This window comes from Colletotrichum spaethianum (assembly GCF_022836535.1).
Source record: "Colletotrichum spaethianum MAFF 239500 DNA, contig41, whole genome shotgun sequence".
Taxonomy (NCBI): Eukaryota; Fungi; Ascomycota; class Sordariomycetes; order Glomerellales; family Glomerellaceae; genus Colletotrichum; species Colletotrichum spaethianum.
The window spans coordinates 146,745-161,869 of NW_026054811.1; the positions used below are offsets into that span (position 1 = coordinate 146,745).

The following is a 15,125-nucleotide window of genomic DNA, read 5'->3' on the forward strand; positions in this document are numbered from 1 at the left end:
GGCGCCAAAACCGAGGCTTTGAGAGCTTTAGGCTCCCTTCGCCAACACCTATTACGAAGCAACAGTTTGAGTATGGCAGACAAGGCAGTAGGACTTCTGCGGTGGCATGCTGTTTGTCTCGATCTCGTGGCGAGCACCGCAAGAGGAGCGCGGAGAATGTGCTATCACCACGGAATCACGCAGCACATTTTCGGCGGAAGAAAGAGACGAGAGCCAGGACAAATAGATCCGGAACGGTGGACGAGAGGGTTTCGCGCTCGGAAGTGCCTCTTGCACGCCTTGGAGATCCACAAGATTGCATCCGAGGTACCGCTTGGCGTCATACATGATACATGCCTGCCTGGAGCCCTCTTTGCTGCCGCCACAACCTACAGCTCTTTTGCTCTCCCAGGGATTTCCAAGATAGTTGTGCCCGCTTTTGTTGATTGGGATACGGTACTCCTTTATGTCGCGGACGATGCATCTGAGAACACAGAGTCCCTGACGTCTGATGAAAGAAGTGACACTTTGGCCTTCTTCAAAAACAACATCGATATACGTCCAACAGGCTGGGTCGCCCGTAACTTGTTGTACGAGTTGGGTTCGATCCGAATACTTTTGCATAGTCTATCACAACATTGGGGCGTCACAAAAGAGATGGAGGAAGTAGTCGGGGCTTGGGAAGCGCGCTGTAGCTAAAGGCGTCTGAATCTAATAGATTCAACCTGGACTGTGAGGGCACCTCCTACTTAAATAAAATCGAGCCAGTTGGCCAGAATAAGTCCAGGTCAGCATTTCGTTCACTTCAACTCGAATCAACTACATTCCTGCAACTTATTTTGGGCAGCTTGGAACACAGAACACGGTTCCAGAACTAGCACTTATATTTCCTTCTTCCATCTTCAGAACTACGTCGTTGCTACTGTAACCCTAGGATTGGTGACCATATCTTAGCCATGTGCGGACTGTTAACCGGTGCATACCTTCTGAAGGCTGTACAGTTCTCTCACGCTTCTGTGGCAGCAGGATCTGTACCTTGCTCTTAACGGCAATTACGACTTTACGACGGCCCCTCTAGTGCTACCTACAACATATTCCCCTTCTCGTAAACCGTTAGACAGTTCATCTACCCAAGCTTCCCTCGAAGATTCGATAGTTGTAGCTCTAGCCTGGAACTCCTCAAGACACTCAGGAGTGATGCCCGTTTCACGACTATTTAAACACTTGTGAGAAACCTTTTGCGTATTTTGGGGTGTGAGTTGACTTTCAGGTTTATTTTACGGGATTGAGCAGCGCATGGTCGCACGGTCGCACGGTCGCACCCACAATTCCGGGAGGGGGTGTCAAGAATCTAGGGGCCAAGTATCTTGCACGTTTATACGGAATACTTAGGGTTCAAAAGCGAAGCGCGACAGTCCTACGCATACATAGTAGACAAATTCAGAATGAGAAGGAATTCGAGTTTTGTTACAGATGCAGAGAATCGGCGCTTGTAAACACCTTGGCCTGGTAGTGGGTCCCTCCATGTCCCTTGGCCATTGGCTAATGGGGTTGGCGACAACTTCTCAAAAGCTGTCAGCTTCCTCTGGTAAATTAGGAGCCTACTAACACGTACCTACTAAACAGCGCTGCAAAGGTTGATATGGATATTAGGAAATCTGAAATCATCCAAATAAAAGAAATAATGCTCGGTATCACCGATGTTAGAAGTTTTGTTTATTTTACGAAGATTAAAGAGGTAATTGAATGTGTTATAGGCTACTTATCTAGAGCACGACTCTGCTGTGTAGCTCTGTGCCGCTCTAGTAGGCAAGTATTACTTTCCTGACAAGTATAAAGGGAACAGTGCCTCTAAGGGATTTGGGATTTGCTTACTTATAAAGTCAACTAGCTACGCTTCTTACCAGCGTTCCTCATATCCGTTCAACTACCCCTACAAGCAATCAACATGTGGCATTCATTATTCTCACCGGCTCTATTTATTTCAACGTTTTGTTACGTCCAGCTTATCGAAGCTCGTAGACAAGTACGAACAGCCCCTGAACTAGGTCTGACAGTTGAAACCATGGGGTTTATATAATAGCTGATGGCCCCGGGAACTTCAGAGTCGAGCTCGAATTGGACCAAAGTGATCAAAAACTGGTGATATCTCAAATACATAATCGGGGCCAAGAATTCAAGGCACGCGAGGCTCTCTTGAATATTTGGGTGAACCAGACTTAAACCAGCGTATCGAACTTGAGGCGGATCGAGTACATTGGTATCGTACAACCCGCTGTTTCAAATGTTCTGAACACGATCTGGGCTTCAGAAAGTGTTGATTCGTATAAGTCCTCCATTGATACAATCACTGTGAGACAACCGGACAGCGGTGATGAAGATTCGAGGTGGAATCAGCTACGGAAAAGGAATCCTTTGGAGCTGGTGCAGTGGCAATATGTTCTGACTATGAAGAGACGAAGGACTTCTATATTGGCTCGTTTACCTTTGGACGATTACTTGTGGACGGCAGACGGCTGCAAATTGGTTTTGACGTAAACTGAGGTTAGAATCAGTAGTAGAACACCTGGACCGACCAGGCGCCGATACCAAGGTTCAGAGCTGCATATAAGCTCGATTGACCATGCCGCAATAGTAAAAGCTGGAATATAGATATCACGAGCCAGATGTCTCGAAGCCTAGATGAGTTCTAAGAACTCGGAATTAACAGGATCAACGTGGCGGTAATATGCATCTATCATCCCGCGCATACAAATGCAGCAAGATGCTCGAAATTTATCCGACTTTGTAAGCCTTGCTCGTCAATGAGAGTGAAGACCATTGTTGTAGTTACTTCGCATGCTGAAGGATGCAGTGGTATGAAAGATGCTCCAGTCTCCAACCTCTGCCGCCTTTGGCCACTTTCTCTATTCAGCCTTCTTTCCCCACCTGCAACTCTCACCTCCAGACTAGTCAGCTACACGCTGTGCCACGCAAAACCGAAATTGAGACCCCCAAAGAAGAAGAAATCATGTACTAGCTTCGACGGCGGCAAGGGTATCTACTTGATGTGCCTTTTTCGTGATCTTCTTCATGTTTTGTAGAACTTGATTGTGGGCATCAGAGGAACCTCAGGCAGGAAAATGCAAGTCTCTCCCGAACCAACCAGAACCAATACATGCCCCTTACCTCGAGGATATTTTGAACGTGCTTAAAAGTCCAGCAATGCGGCGGTTCAGGCGACGGGTGTGGGCCCATACGATATGTATTCTTGTGGGCTACACAGACGAGTGCAGTGCATAAGGGATTCGACTATTGCCATGGTTTGGTTTTGAAAACCAAACAGTGTGAACTGTACAAAGGTGATGGGATATTTCATATGGTATGGGCTATTTTTGATTTGCAACTCGAAAGGTGATTTGATGTATGCTGTTTCCATGTTGTCCAGGCAAACCCTACGGTTTTCTAGGAGGCTTATGATCTTGATTAGGGTCTCTAATCACGTGGCCCCGGCCTCTAAATGCAGATCCTTCAGATGCCGTGTCCCGGGATTGAGAGATACTATTCTGGTGAGAGATGAGCATCTGTCCGAGCTCGTGGATCGATGTATCGCTCCAGCCTCCAATACACTGGAAGGTGTTGTTGCCACCCTCGACGTTGGCAGCGTCGTATAAGTGGTCGTGAGTTGAAACCAAAAGTTGCACGCCATTTTCTCCAATCTTGATTTGGTCTAGACGATGAGTCGGCCGAAGGGGACTATCGTATTTGGTGTCGCTCATTTGCGAGTCCGGACGCTGGTCAGCTGCGGATGCTTCGTCATCGAGAGGCTTGAACGTGCTATCCATCGTCGTTCGATCGATTATTGGAATGGTGACTGAAAATTTCGTGCCAATATTGTGCGTGAAACCAATTGCGCTATCAAAGGACAGACTAAATGGCGTCGATAATGGGAAAGATGATAATGACCTTGGTTGATAGTTTACCCCGCAAAGGATGAGGTTTAAGGCCGCTTCGATGGCACGTGCATGCTGTTGAGTCTAACCAGATTGCAAGGCACAACAATTGATGTGCTGCGTAGTGGGTCCGTGTTCGTGACTAATACACTGCTAAGTCCACTCTACACTTTCGACAAATCGCTACTTTACATCAGGGCCTTCTATGTACGTTATGCAATGTACACTGAAAGTCCTTTCAATCATCGCACACTATTTAGATACCGATTCAGCCGGGAAAAACTTGCTGAAGGGGTGTAGTATCGGTAGGTAACCCAAGAACTAAGGCTGTGACGCGAGTTCAACGAGTGACACTTCAAGGGAAAGTCGAGGACATGGGTTGTGAGGCTGGGATTCAACTGAAGTTTTGGTTTCACGTGCCCGACAAAGACAGACCAATTACACACTCTCAATAGCCGCCAACGCGCAAGAGCCGGTCAGCAACCTGCTTGTCTTTGCACTGCCATCGGAACCTGAGGGGTATTCAGATCCGACACATGGTGTCTCGGAGCGCACAGCTGGTCCTTCACATCACAACATGATCACTTTGTCGGCGTTGCTTACAGCTATAGCTTTCACTTTGGCCGGTGCTCTACTGGCTGTTCCCTTTTTTCAACAATTGGCTAAACAGCCCGCCAAAGAGCCACCAAAGGAAAAAGTCCTGACCTTCCGAATCGATGATATACCGGCTGTTGAGAAAGATCGCGTGGAGAGTAATTTGCAAGGAAAAGTCCAAAATGACGCGGTTTTACGGGAAGCTGTCACTGCGCTCGCTATTCGCTCTTTAGAGTCAAGAGATCCACAGTCTTTGTGCGCCACAGTGACGCTCAGAACGACCCTGTCTCCAGACGACCTGGTTGCCAGACTTCGTCACGCCGGGCCCAGCTCCTCATATAGCTACACACACAAGTTCGAAGGCATCACGCCTTTACACAGTGATCCAGAACGCGTTGATGCCGAGTGCGTTGATATTCTTCCCAACAACAATCACAATATTTGTGTTGACTCGTCGTAGCGTTGTAGCAGTGCCTGGTCTCGGAAGCCACGCGCTCGGCTCCTGGAAATCCCCGAATAGCGATGAAGTTTGGCTTCGCGATTTTCTTCCTAAACATATACCTAACATCCGAGTTCTTCTCTACGGCTATGATACGATGCTTCGGGGCAGCCGCTCTAGGCAGTCCATTGAAGATCTCGGCGGCACTTTGTTAGAGCAGATCATTGCTTTTCGGGCAAATGATGAGGTACGTGAACCGCGTTGCCATTCGATTCAATTTGACTGAGCCCTTTTAGACATTTCTTCGTCCTATCGTCTTTATAGGCCACAGTCTTGGTGGTTTGCTCGTCAAAGAAGTAAGAAACAACCCTTAGTTGGAGAAGAGGCAGAGGAATTAATTTTACAGGCACTCGTCCGTGCACATGGAAAGCCCAACAACGCGAACTCACAGTTCCTCCAGACCTGTCACGGGCTTCTGTTTTTTGGGGTGCCCAACTTAGGGCTTCGGAACGAACAGTTGGCTACTCTGGTTCATGGGAAACCGAATGAATTGTTGATCAATGATCTTCTCGTCGATAATGACTCGGAGCCATCGGCGTTTCTGAAGAGACTTGCCGATCAATTCTCTGAGCTCTGCAAAGGCCATTGTCGAGTAGTGAACTTCTACGAGTGCGAGCATAGCCCAACCATACAGGTATTTAGGACTCTCTCAGGAGGCTAAGTTTTGTGCTAATAAGGTTTGCAGCTTAGTCAAGACGGCCAATGGCAGAAAACGGGCCCTTCTTCATTATTGGTGACAAGAAATTCTGCCACATGTACTGGATTAGTCACTATGGCTGAGGAGGATAATATACCAGTGAACACAGATCATTCTGGGCTCATCAAGTACCAGTCCATGAGTCACGGTCCCTACCTTATAGTCGCAGAACGAACAAGGAGGCTAGTGATTGAAACAAAGAAAAAGGTCGCAAGCCGGAAGCTCGCCAAAAGTGCGTACTCATGAGCTCCCTTTCCAAACATGCAGAAAGCTCTTAGTGACTCAGCGGTATCTCGTTGATAAATATTGCCGATTTCAGTGCTAATCTTTGGTAAAGGAAACCCCCGCCGAAGGAATGACGATAAGCCCCACAGTCGGAATATGCATCAGACACGCCAATCTCGAGATTCATCTCGGACACCCTCCCCAAAGAACTACCACATTCGAAATATTAAGACTGGAGATGACGGCCTTCAAGTAGTTGCTATAATGGGCGACAAGTCTTATGCCATTGAAGGCTTTAGCGCTGGGCATCGTGGAAGTCAAGTATTCGGGTCCAGCGACGTGTGTGCGCTTGTAGCGCAGATTCATAAGACACCAACCGGAAGGTTTATTGACAATGATATTGTAGCAGCTGAGATAGAATTGGGTTGTACCGCGGAGATGGCGACAAATCAATAATGAATGAGATAGAGAAACAAATCCTCCATGAAATCCAATATTGGTGGTGCTATCAAAGATAATCATCACGCGGGATCCTTATACCAGGTTGCAATAACAGCTTGACGATACTTCTAGGTGGTTCGCTCGTGTATTGCTACGATGCACTGTCTGACAAGACTTTTTCAACGATGTACTGAACAGCCTCCGATCGATACGTATCTGTCCCCACCCAAGACCCGTACCCTTTGAATACAATGCTGCTCGCTTCCTATCCGTACTGGGGCCAGATGTGTAGTCTGTTCCCTGAAGATGTCAGAACTTTTGACTTGTGGAAACAGACGGGAAGCTGCTTATCGATATCCCCAGTATTGAGATCTAGATCATGCGCAAAGCCTATCCACACCGATGACAGATGATATGCCATGCTACAGTCCCAGGGCTGGTCAGGTATGAGAATCAAGAAGTCGTATATCTGTTCCACCTCGGTTCCAATTACTTTTGAAAGAGCCGAAGAGTTGGAATGTAAGTGGTTGAATCGGTATCTGTAGACTGGGACTCCGTCTTTGGTCAGACGGAGTCTGCGCGATCATACGCGCGGGCGCCACCTGTACAATGTCCCCAGAAGTAGAAAATATCAATTTGTCGAGGCTTCCCGCTGAGAACTGCGTATTGCCCGTGTTGTAGGGGCATTCTAATCTTGCATCGGTGGGATATTTTCCAATGAGACTAAACACTGTATCGTTTCGCAGCAATTAAGGGCGGAAGTATCCATTTGATGTTTGTTTGTTAGACTCGGAAGAGAAAGAAAAAGCCTTCCATAACCACCAAATGCACCGATACCCTGTTAGCGGCTGCATTTGGCGGTGGCATATTGCAATGCCATTATTAGTCTTCTAGTTGTATTCTGCCATGAGCGGGCCTGGTGATAAATCGTAGTCGTGCCAATGCGCGCGCATGTGGAGTATGCAGATCGGCTGGGTAGTGGAAGTATTTGAGTGGCTCTTCCTAGAGGGAATGACCGGAGACTGGTGCCATGAAGCTCATGGACTCGAAAATAGTATCAAAACTGTTTTGTCGGTAAGGCAGAAGAAGTTGCTTGGAGATCAAGTTTGGAGTGATAGAGACCCAAGTGGTCAGGGATCGTTCCTCCGGCTCTCTAAATCGACTCGATCGCCCACCTCTTGGCGACATGCATGTTTCTGTCCGCATTGCAAATCCGGACAAGGCTGACCAACCGCAAGCCAAGCTCTCCCTCCATTGATACCTCGGTAAGCTTGTACTGTATACAACCTTGACGCTGAAGGTCCCCTCGGCCGCAATTTCGTTGATAAGCATGATCATTTGCAGCATGGAAATGCACCTGCGCATCAGCTCGAGCCAAAAGGCTTAGCTTACGGGTCAATATGTCTCTCAACCCCTCTTTGATTTCTTCCGATTGTTTCCGGTTCTGGGAATGAGGCAGGCCTTGGGTAATCACAAGGCCATCAACTTTGTGTTTGTGGGCCGTTCGAGGTCCCCCATCACCCCAACTAACACAAACGCTCCCTTTTCCTTACTATCAATTCATTCTTGCGCACCGGAAGCGTAGCAGCCTTATACGGTCGATATTATCACTCGCGAAAACATTGTGTTCTTGCTAAAATACCAAGGTAGGTCCAGCCAATGTGTGCTACAGTAACAGTTACTAAATCCATGAGGACCAGGAAATTACTGGCTAGCTGTATCCATTTAGAAAGCTCCGACTACATATACGACCCTCAAACGGTACATCAAAACATTAGGGCTTCATTTACAAGCCAACAAGCTTCAACAGCTGGTGGGAATACCTTGACAGCGGTTCCAATAGTATAACTCAGTCCTAACATTCAGCTGAAACCCATTCGTTCGACAGCCTGAGCCTCTCTGTAATTGAAATTTCGAAGGCGCATCAATTGAGAAGCTCATCGGCGGTTCAAGCTTACGGCGCAAATCCTACGCAAACCCTACCGCAATTATGGCCGCAACTTCTGCTGCTTCAAGCGAGAAAGTTGTCAAGTCCATAGAACAACCTTTCCAAGACCTTGAGGTCACAGACCATAGACTCGAAGACAGAATAAGAGCTAGTTTCTGCAAGAGCTATGATGGCAAGGAATTCCTTTCAGCTGATGCGATCGACAACCTCACTTCCCGGGAGATTGTTACGGCTCAACTCGAAGAGAACAGTGACGCTTTGCCGTCCAACATCTCTACGGCATCTCTTGTGGATTATGTCTTGGATCGGACTCAGCCAGCCAAGAAGCTATTTCTGGCGTTGACATTTTGCGAAGAGCATGACAAATTGAGCGCGTTCTGCCAAGCTGGTTTTCGGGACAAGCACCTGCCAGTCACAATTCAAAAGAACACAGCAAGAAAAGATAAGTATTGCTACACTGTTCGGACGCTGGAAACAAATCAGTTCTGGGACGTATTCGACACATGGAAGAATAAAGACTTGGAGAACTTTCAAAGAACCCAATGGCTATTCATTGCACCAGTATTTGTTAGGGACACCTTCAATTACCATCTGAACCGAGATTGTCCGCTTCCACTCGTCAGAAAGAAATCAAATCCAAAAATTGGCTTCTTCAGCTCCGTTTTTGAGGTGGAAATTCACGAAGCGCATCAGCAGGTGCTTCAAAATGTAAGTTGATTCCCCTTTTCTGTCTTTAAAACTTTTATAATTACTTTGACTAGGTTGAGGGAAAACCAATTCGGATCGCTTCTAAAGAAATGCGAGCCGACATGGAGGACTATTATCAGAAAGAAGCTACTTCTCTCCAAATCATCCGCGAGTTGAAGCACGCTCATCTGATCACTCCATTGGCAGCTTACACCAGTGGCGACCTTCGCGCATTCCTCTTTCCTTGGGCAGAAGGTGGAAACTTGAAGGAGTTTTGGAAACGGACCACCACACGAGCAACAGAGGACGGTGAGCTCATGAAATGGGTCCTCAATCAGCTTTGTGGTATTTGCAGTGCAACCAAAGCTCTTCACGAGAAGAACTGTCGCCATACGGATCTCAAGCCGGAAAACATCCTTCTCTTCGAAGAATATGGGCCTCGGGGCATTCTCCGCATAGCCGATGTTGGCCTCGCTAGGTTTCACAATGACATTACCCGACAACGAAAGTCGATAACAAACGCGAAGACAGGCACTGTGCGATATGAACCCCCAGAAATGGGTCGCGACAAGCAGCTTCCTCGGGTATACGATGTCTGGTGTCTTGGATGTGTCTTTTTCGAGTTTCTAATATGGGCTGTGTACGGCCCGACAGGTTTGGACAGCTTCATCAGATTGAGCGTTGAGCAACAGTTCTGGGAGAAACAGAAGGATGGCTATCACCAACACTGGGAAGTGAGACGTTGGATCACACACATGTCAACGTTTCTCAAAAGTGGAACAGCCTTGAAATGCTGCTTGACCCTGATTGATGAGGGTATGTTAGTGCCCGCCTGGGAGAACCGCTTACAGATCGCGGATCTTCAAATCAAGTTTGAGGATATCCGTAACAAAGCAGAGAAAGACGAAAAGTTTCTCTTGGACCAAGACCTACCGAGAAGAATCACTACACCACCACAGTCGACTGTCGTGATGGGCAGCAAGAGCATAACCTTACAAGTCCCTGATCAACCGAAAATGCGTAACTCATCGTTGGCGTCTCGTACAGCACCAGATGTACTCAACGACGATGCGGAAAAATCAACTAAAAACTTGGACACCAGTGTTCCAGAGCGCGCGGGCGCCACGTTGCATGTACCAGAGATAAGTGTTGAGCGTGCGCAAGAAGTGAGTTAATAACACGTTTGCCTTCCATGTCATCAGTAAATGCATACACATAGCTAACGAGTTTCTATCTAGTATGTGAGTTAACAAGAAGATCACAAGACGAGATGATCACGCGCTGACGAAGCTGACAGAATGTGCGGCGGTTTTGATTATTTCATTTGTCTATTGATACCCCGCATCTAAGATTAATAAAAGGCTGACGCTGCTTTTTTAGGTGGTTAGCAAAAGGCCATGAGCCTTGTTACATAGTGTAGCTGACAGTTTCAAGTCCGTAAGTTCCTTCGATTCGTTGCCATATATTATTTCTGACTGATGTTCTGGTGCTAGCAACCTGAGAATTTTGACCGCTGGGAATCTCGAAATGACAACTCCTTCGCACGAGAATTTTTCCGTGTTTGCCCCCAAAACCGAACACCGAATACACAGTTCTACTCCCAGTTGTGCAAACATTGCACCGATATTTGGAGCAGTGGCTTTATCATTGCGGGGCTAGTGAGCGAAATTGCCGAACAGTCAGCCAACTGCTCTCTGTGTAGCCTCGTATATCAGTCTTTGAAGGATGCCAGCTTCGACGACACCAACCATATCAGATGCCGACGAGTAGGGCCAACGATGAAAATCGATCCGGATGGTCCCACAATTCTATCCATTTATGCTAATCCCAGTGAGTGACTTCGTCTCGATAATAGCTGTTCTTCAAAAGTGTGGCCTCTTACCGACAATACAGATGACAATGGTTCAGCTCCTTCGTTTGCCCAGTTAGGATACCCGCAGCTTCCCCAAATAGGCAGTGATTTTCAATACAGCCTGTTTAAGGAGTGGATTCGAGTCTGTGACGAAAAGCACAGCCATAATTTCAGCACTGAGGTCAAGTTACCTACTCGCCTACTTGACGTTGGCAGCAAAGAAAACGCATATGTCTGTCTTCGGGATGGAAAGGGAATTGTGACAGGTCAATATGTTGCCTTGAGTCACTGTTGGGGTATCGGACCAAGGTTTCGTACTCTCAAACACAACGTTGAGTTGTTCAAAAGATACATCGACTTCGACAAACTTCCCAAAACCTTTCGGCACGCCATCGATGTGACCAGAGCTTTGGGATTTCGTTATCTTTGGATCGATTCACTTTGTATCATTCAAGATGATATCGAAGACTGGGAACTTGAGGCTGCTCGCATGGGGCAGGTTTTTAGTTTTGCCAACTTCACCATTGCCGCCAGCTCTGCGACATCATCCGCGGCTGGCTTCCTGTTACCCAATCGAGAACCGCGACCTTTCATCACCACCAGAACTCCATCCAACGGAACTGCCTTCATCTGTAAGTCAATCGACAACTTCCATCTAGATGTTGAACAGGGGACTCTGAACAATCGCGGATGGGTCCTGCAAGAGAGGGCACTTGCACGACGTACTCTTCATTTCACGTCTTCTCAAGTTTACTGGGAGTGCGGGAACGGAATTCACTGCGAAAGCATGATGAAATTGGTAAAGTACGTCAAGAAATGTTGACATTAATGCGTTCATGAATGCTAAGACATCGTCGAAGCCCAAAGGCTGCTTTTCTAGGCGACTCCAACTTTCCAAATCTAGCCCTCGAGTATTTCAAGGATGAAAGAATAATCTTGTTTCAGACTTTGTACAAGAAGTACTCTGGACTCGCTTTCACAAAGAGGACTGATCGATCAGTTGCCATTAAAGGACTCGAAGAACGACTCGTAAGGACCTTTAATACAAAAGGCGGCTTCGGTATCTTCGATGCATATTTGCAAAGGAGCTTGCTCTGGCAAGCAGATACTGACAGCGGGTCTTCCCTGGAACCAATCCCCTACCCAAAGGAGAAACAGATACCTTCTTGGTCTTGGATGTCTTACAACGGCCGTATATCCTATCTCAAAGCTCCATTTGACCATGTTGACTGGAAACATGACATCCTCTCGCCCTTTGTTACTGGAAGTGGACACAAACGACATTGGGAGGTTGGGCAGCATTGCGATGTGCAAGTACTTCGAGGTAGCGCAAGGAAGCTTGAATTGGATCGTGACCGTATTGAGATGATGAAAAGGGTGGTTTTTGACAACCCAAAGGACGCTATTATGAAGGAACTGTGGTGTATTGTTCTAGGCGTGGAGAAGTCTGCGGAGATGTCACAGAATGCAGAACACTACGTCCTTGTCGTCAAGCCACTGAATACTGGTGCTAACGGTCGATACATGAGGGCAGGTGTTGGTAGAATACTTGCAGAACATATCTCAATGGATCTCAGGGTTGAGGTTGCCATAGAGTAGTACAGCAATCTTTGTTTTCTTCCGTTGTCTCCAACGACATAGTACATTCCACGATTGTACAATGGCAACATGACGGCCCGAATTATGTCTCGTTGCTGTTCTAGATGTGGCTATATTCTATGTACAATACATCATCCTTCTGTAGCACTTCAATTTGGAATTGAGCAATCAACTTATTTGCCGATTGTGATCTTCCGGAGTATGCTTGATGACTGCTTGGTAGAAAATCCGTACAATAAAATTGATCGACAGTGCGATTGCGACACTTCCAGGGGCGTCCGGCCTCTTAAGAATTATGGCTAACCTCATAATGGTGTGCGGGAGCGCCCAGGCCATCAACCTGCATCCATATGGTTAGATACACTGTTCCTAGAGTGCTCTCTACCACCCCTCTGCGAAATGACCTATGCTCACGTACCACTTGCAAGCCTGTGGAGCATCTCTATCTTTTCTTTCATACAAGAATCTTTCACCTGAATGATATACAAGCTGTGCCGCATTTCTACTGTGAAGCTGTCCTCTGGTAATCGGCTTTCCAGAACCCGCAGGAGATGCGGGGAGCTCACGAGGTTCGAGTGGATCTTGAATTCCACGGTGGTCCCGGCGCTATCAGGGTCGGCATTATCAAGGCTGGTAACGATTGTCGGTCGCTGGATGGAAGTCATGCTGACAACTGGGCAATATAATGAAAACTGTCTAACAGATTGAACGACTGATAGATTCTGAACGACGTACATGTGTAGAAATGGAGATTTTCTGCCAGATATATCATCAACCCGTAGTGACAAACAAAATGTTTATACATAGAACACCTCGCTAACTCGCTTCCGACTTTGTCATGGGGCAGGAAGTATTACTGCGTAGATTCAAATGGAAAAACATGACGAGACATTCGGATCAATATCATTGGACGAAACAGGAACAGGCTATCACGTTCGGTATGTAGGATCCATGCTGAGCTGACCACCCTTCATTTCTAATGTGAAATGCCAGCTTTAATTTCCCAAATCAGGCTGCATTTCACACCCACTTGCAGAGGAAATTCCGAACTAATCTGCTTCGAGGAATTGAGCTTAAGAAACCAGGCCATACTAACATTCATTCAGTTATCTCACGATCTGAAAATATCAGTCTGAGGCAGGGCTGTACGTCAATAGCTTTTTGGGGTAATGTTATTTCTATTTCATCAAGTTCAGATCGTCCCCGATTCGATAAAATTCACCGAACCTCAGCCACAACAGCTGATAAGACATAGCCTCTTATGTCTCGTGTATTCGCTTATCTGAAATGGAGGGTGGTGGCCTCCGGGTCCCATTGGAGAATATGGGCTGGTGTATCATTAGGCGCCTGCTGCCGGCCGCAGTCAACGCCACATCGGCAGGCTGATTGCAAAGATGCCCTTTGGATTAATGGTCAACGAAGCTGAATGCGTCCAAATTTGGGAGTTGTTATTGATAAACTCATTATTACCCATGGCAGCTTGGCTCCCAAATCTGCCTTTAAATGAGAATATGCTGGTATCAGAGAGAAACCAGTCATCAATTCTTTTGTCCCTGTCGTCCTTGATATTTTATTACCCAATCACCTTTCCAGCCTGGCCTCACGGAGCATGCTCCCGCAATCGGAAATGGAAGAAACGAGGAAATTAAGTCGCAAACCAACAACCAGACTGCCCCTTCCCACTAGCGACAGACCCATCAACGCTTCCAAGCAAGCGCTTTTCACAAACAAGCCTTTCACCCAGACAAAGAGTCTCTCATCGAAAGATGCGGTCCTGAATGAGACACCTCTACAACGAAGTCGACCTGGGATTGGACAGCCGTCCTTTTTAGACAATCAATTTTTACCGCCAAGCCCAACCGTTCCAGCAATTGGTATAGAGAAAGCCATCGACAAACGTATCCTCAATAATGATGTTCAAGCACTATCACGGCGAGTAGTTCCCGAGACCGTCTATTCGGAGAGCTGTGCCAGTATTTTTTCCGTGGAAGATAGGGGCCACACAGCTCTAATGCACTTCGAGGCATTGTTACCGTCCGGCGAAGAAATAACCAACGACATTGCATATGAAACGTTGCCCTCAACACATCTATTGGTTCCAAGCCCCGGCCAACAAAGACATCCACTCTCGAGAGGCATCGGGGAATTTCCACATCAACGGACGCGTGTGAACCCAAGTCTGCCCACGATGTTGCCGAAAACCACCCAATCCTCAACAATCAATCCATTGAACACCATCGAAGATGTCGAAGTGGATTCAATAGCCAATACGATAAGAGATGCGTTAGACACGTCAGCGCTAGATAACCAACCATTTCTAGCCTACAACAATCTGCGCAGTATCATCACCCGCGAAGTTGTCGGTAAACTCTTGCGTAAAAGATTTCCAAACGACAACGATCAGAAAATAAAACAACTGATTGTAGACATCCTTGGAGACGAGACCAAAACTTACAGTTCGCCAAGACGTAAGATTTTTGCTATCCTAGTCATGATGGAGGAGGTCCAGCTTGTCAAAGACTTCGTTCGTGACAACATCAAGGATTGTCATCTTCCACTACAAATTAGAAGAATCAAGGGGTCTGGGAATGTAGTCCAGCTCAGTGGGAGTTCAAAGGGCTCTCCAGGCAGAACGAGTCTGCAGTCCCCAACACCTTTACACACTTGGCCCC

At 47.0% G+C, this 15,125-nt stretch overlaps 1 protein-coding gene across 1 annotated transcript; it reads left to right on the forward strand.

Moving 5' to 3' along the window:
• Positions 1-9,124: 9,124 nt before the first annotated feature.
• On the forward strand, positions 9,125-10,317 carry ColSpa_11003 (serine/threonine-protein kinase nrc-2; the record flags this gene model as incomplete). The annotated part of the gene is made up of 2 exons (XM_049277215.1): positions 9,125-10,168; positions 10,300-10,317. The coding sequence occupies 2 exons, from the start codon at positions 9,125-9,127 to the stop codon at positions 10,315-10,317; spliced, it is 1,062 nt and encodes a 353-aa protein (XP_049133172.1).
• Positions 10,318-15,125: the final 4,808 nt, after the last annotated feature.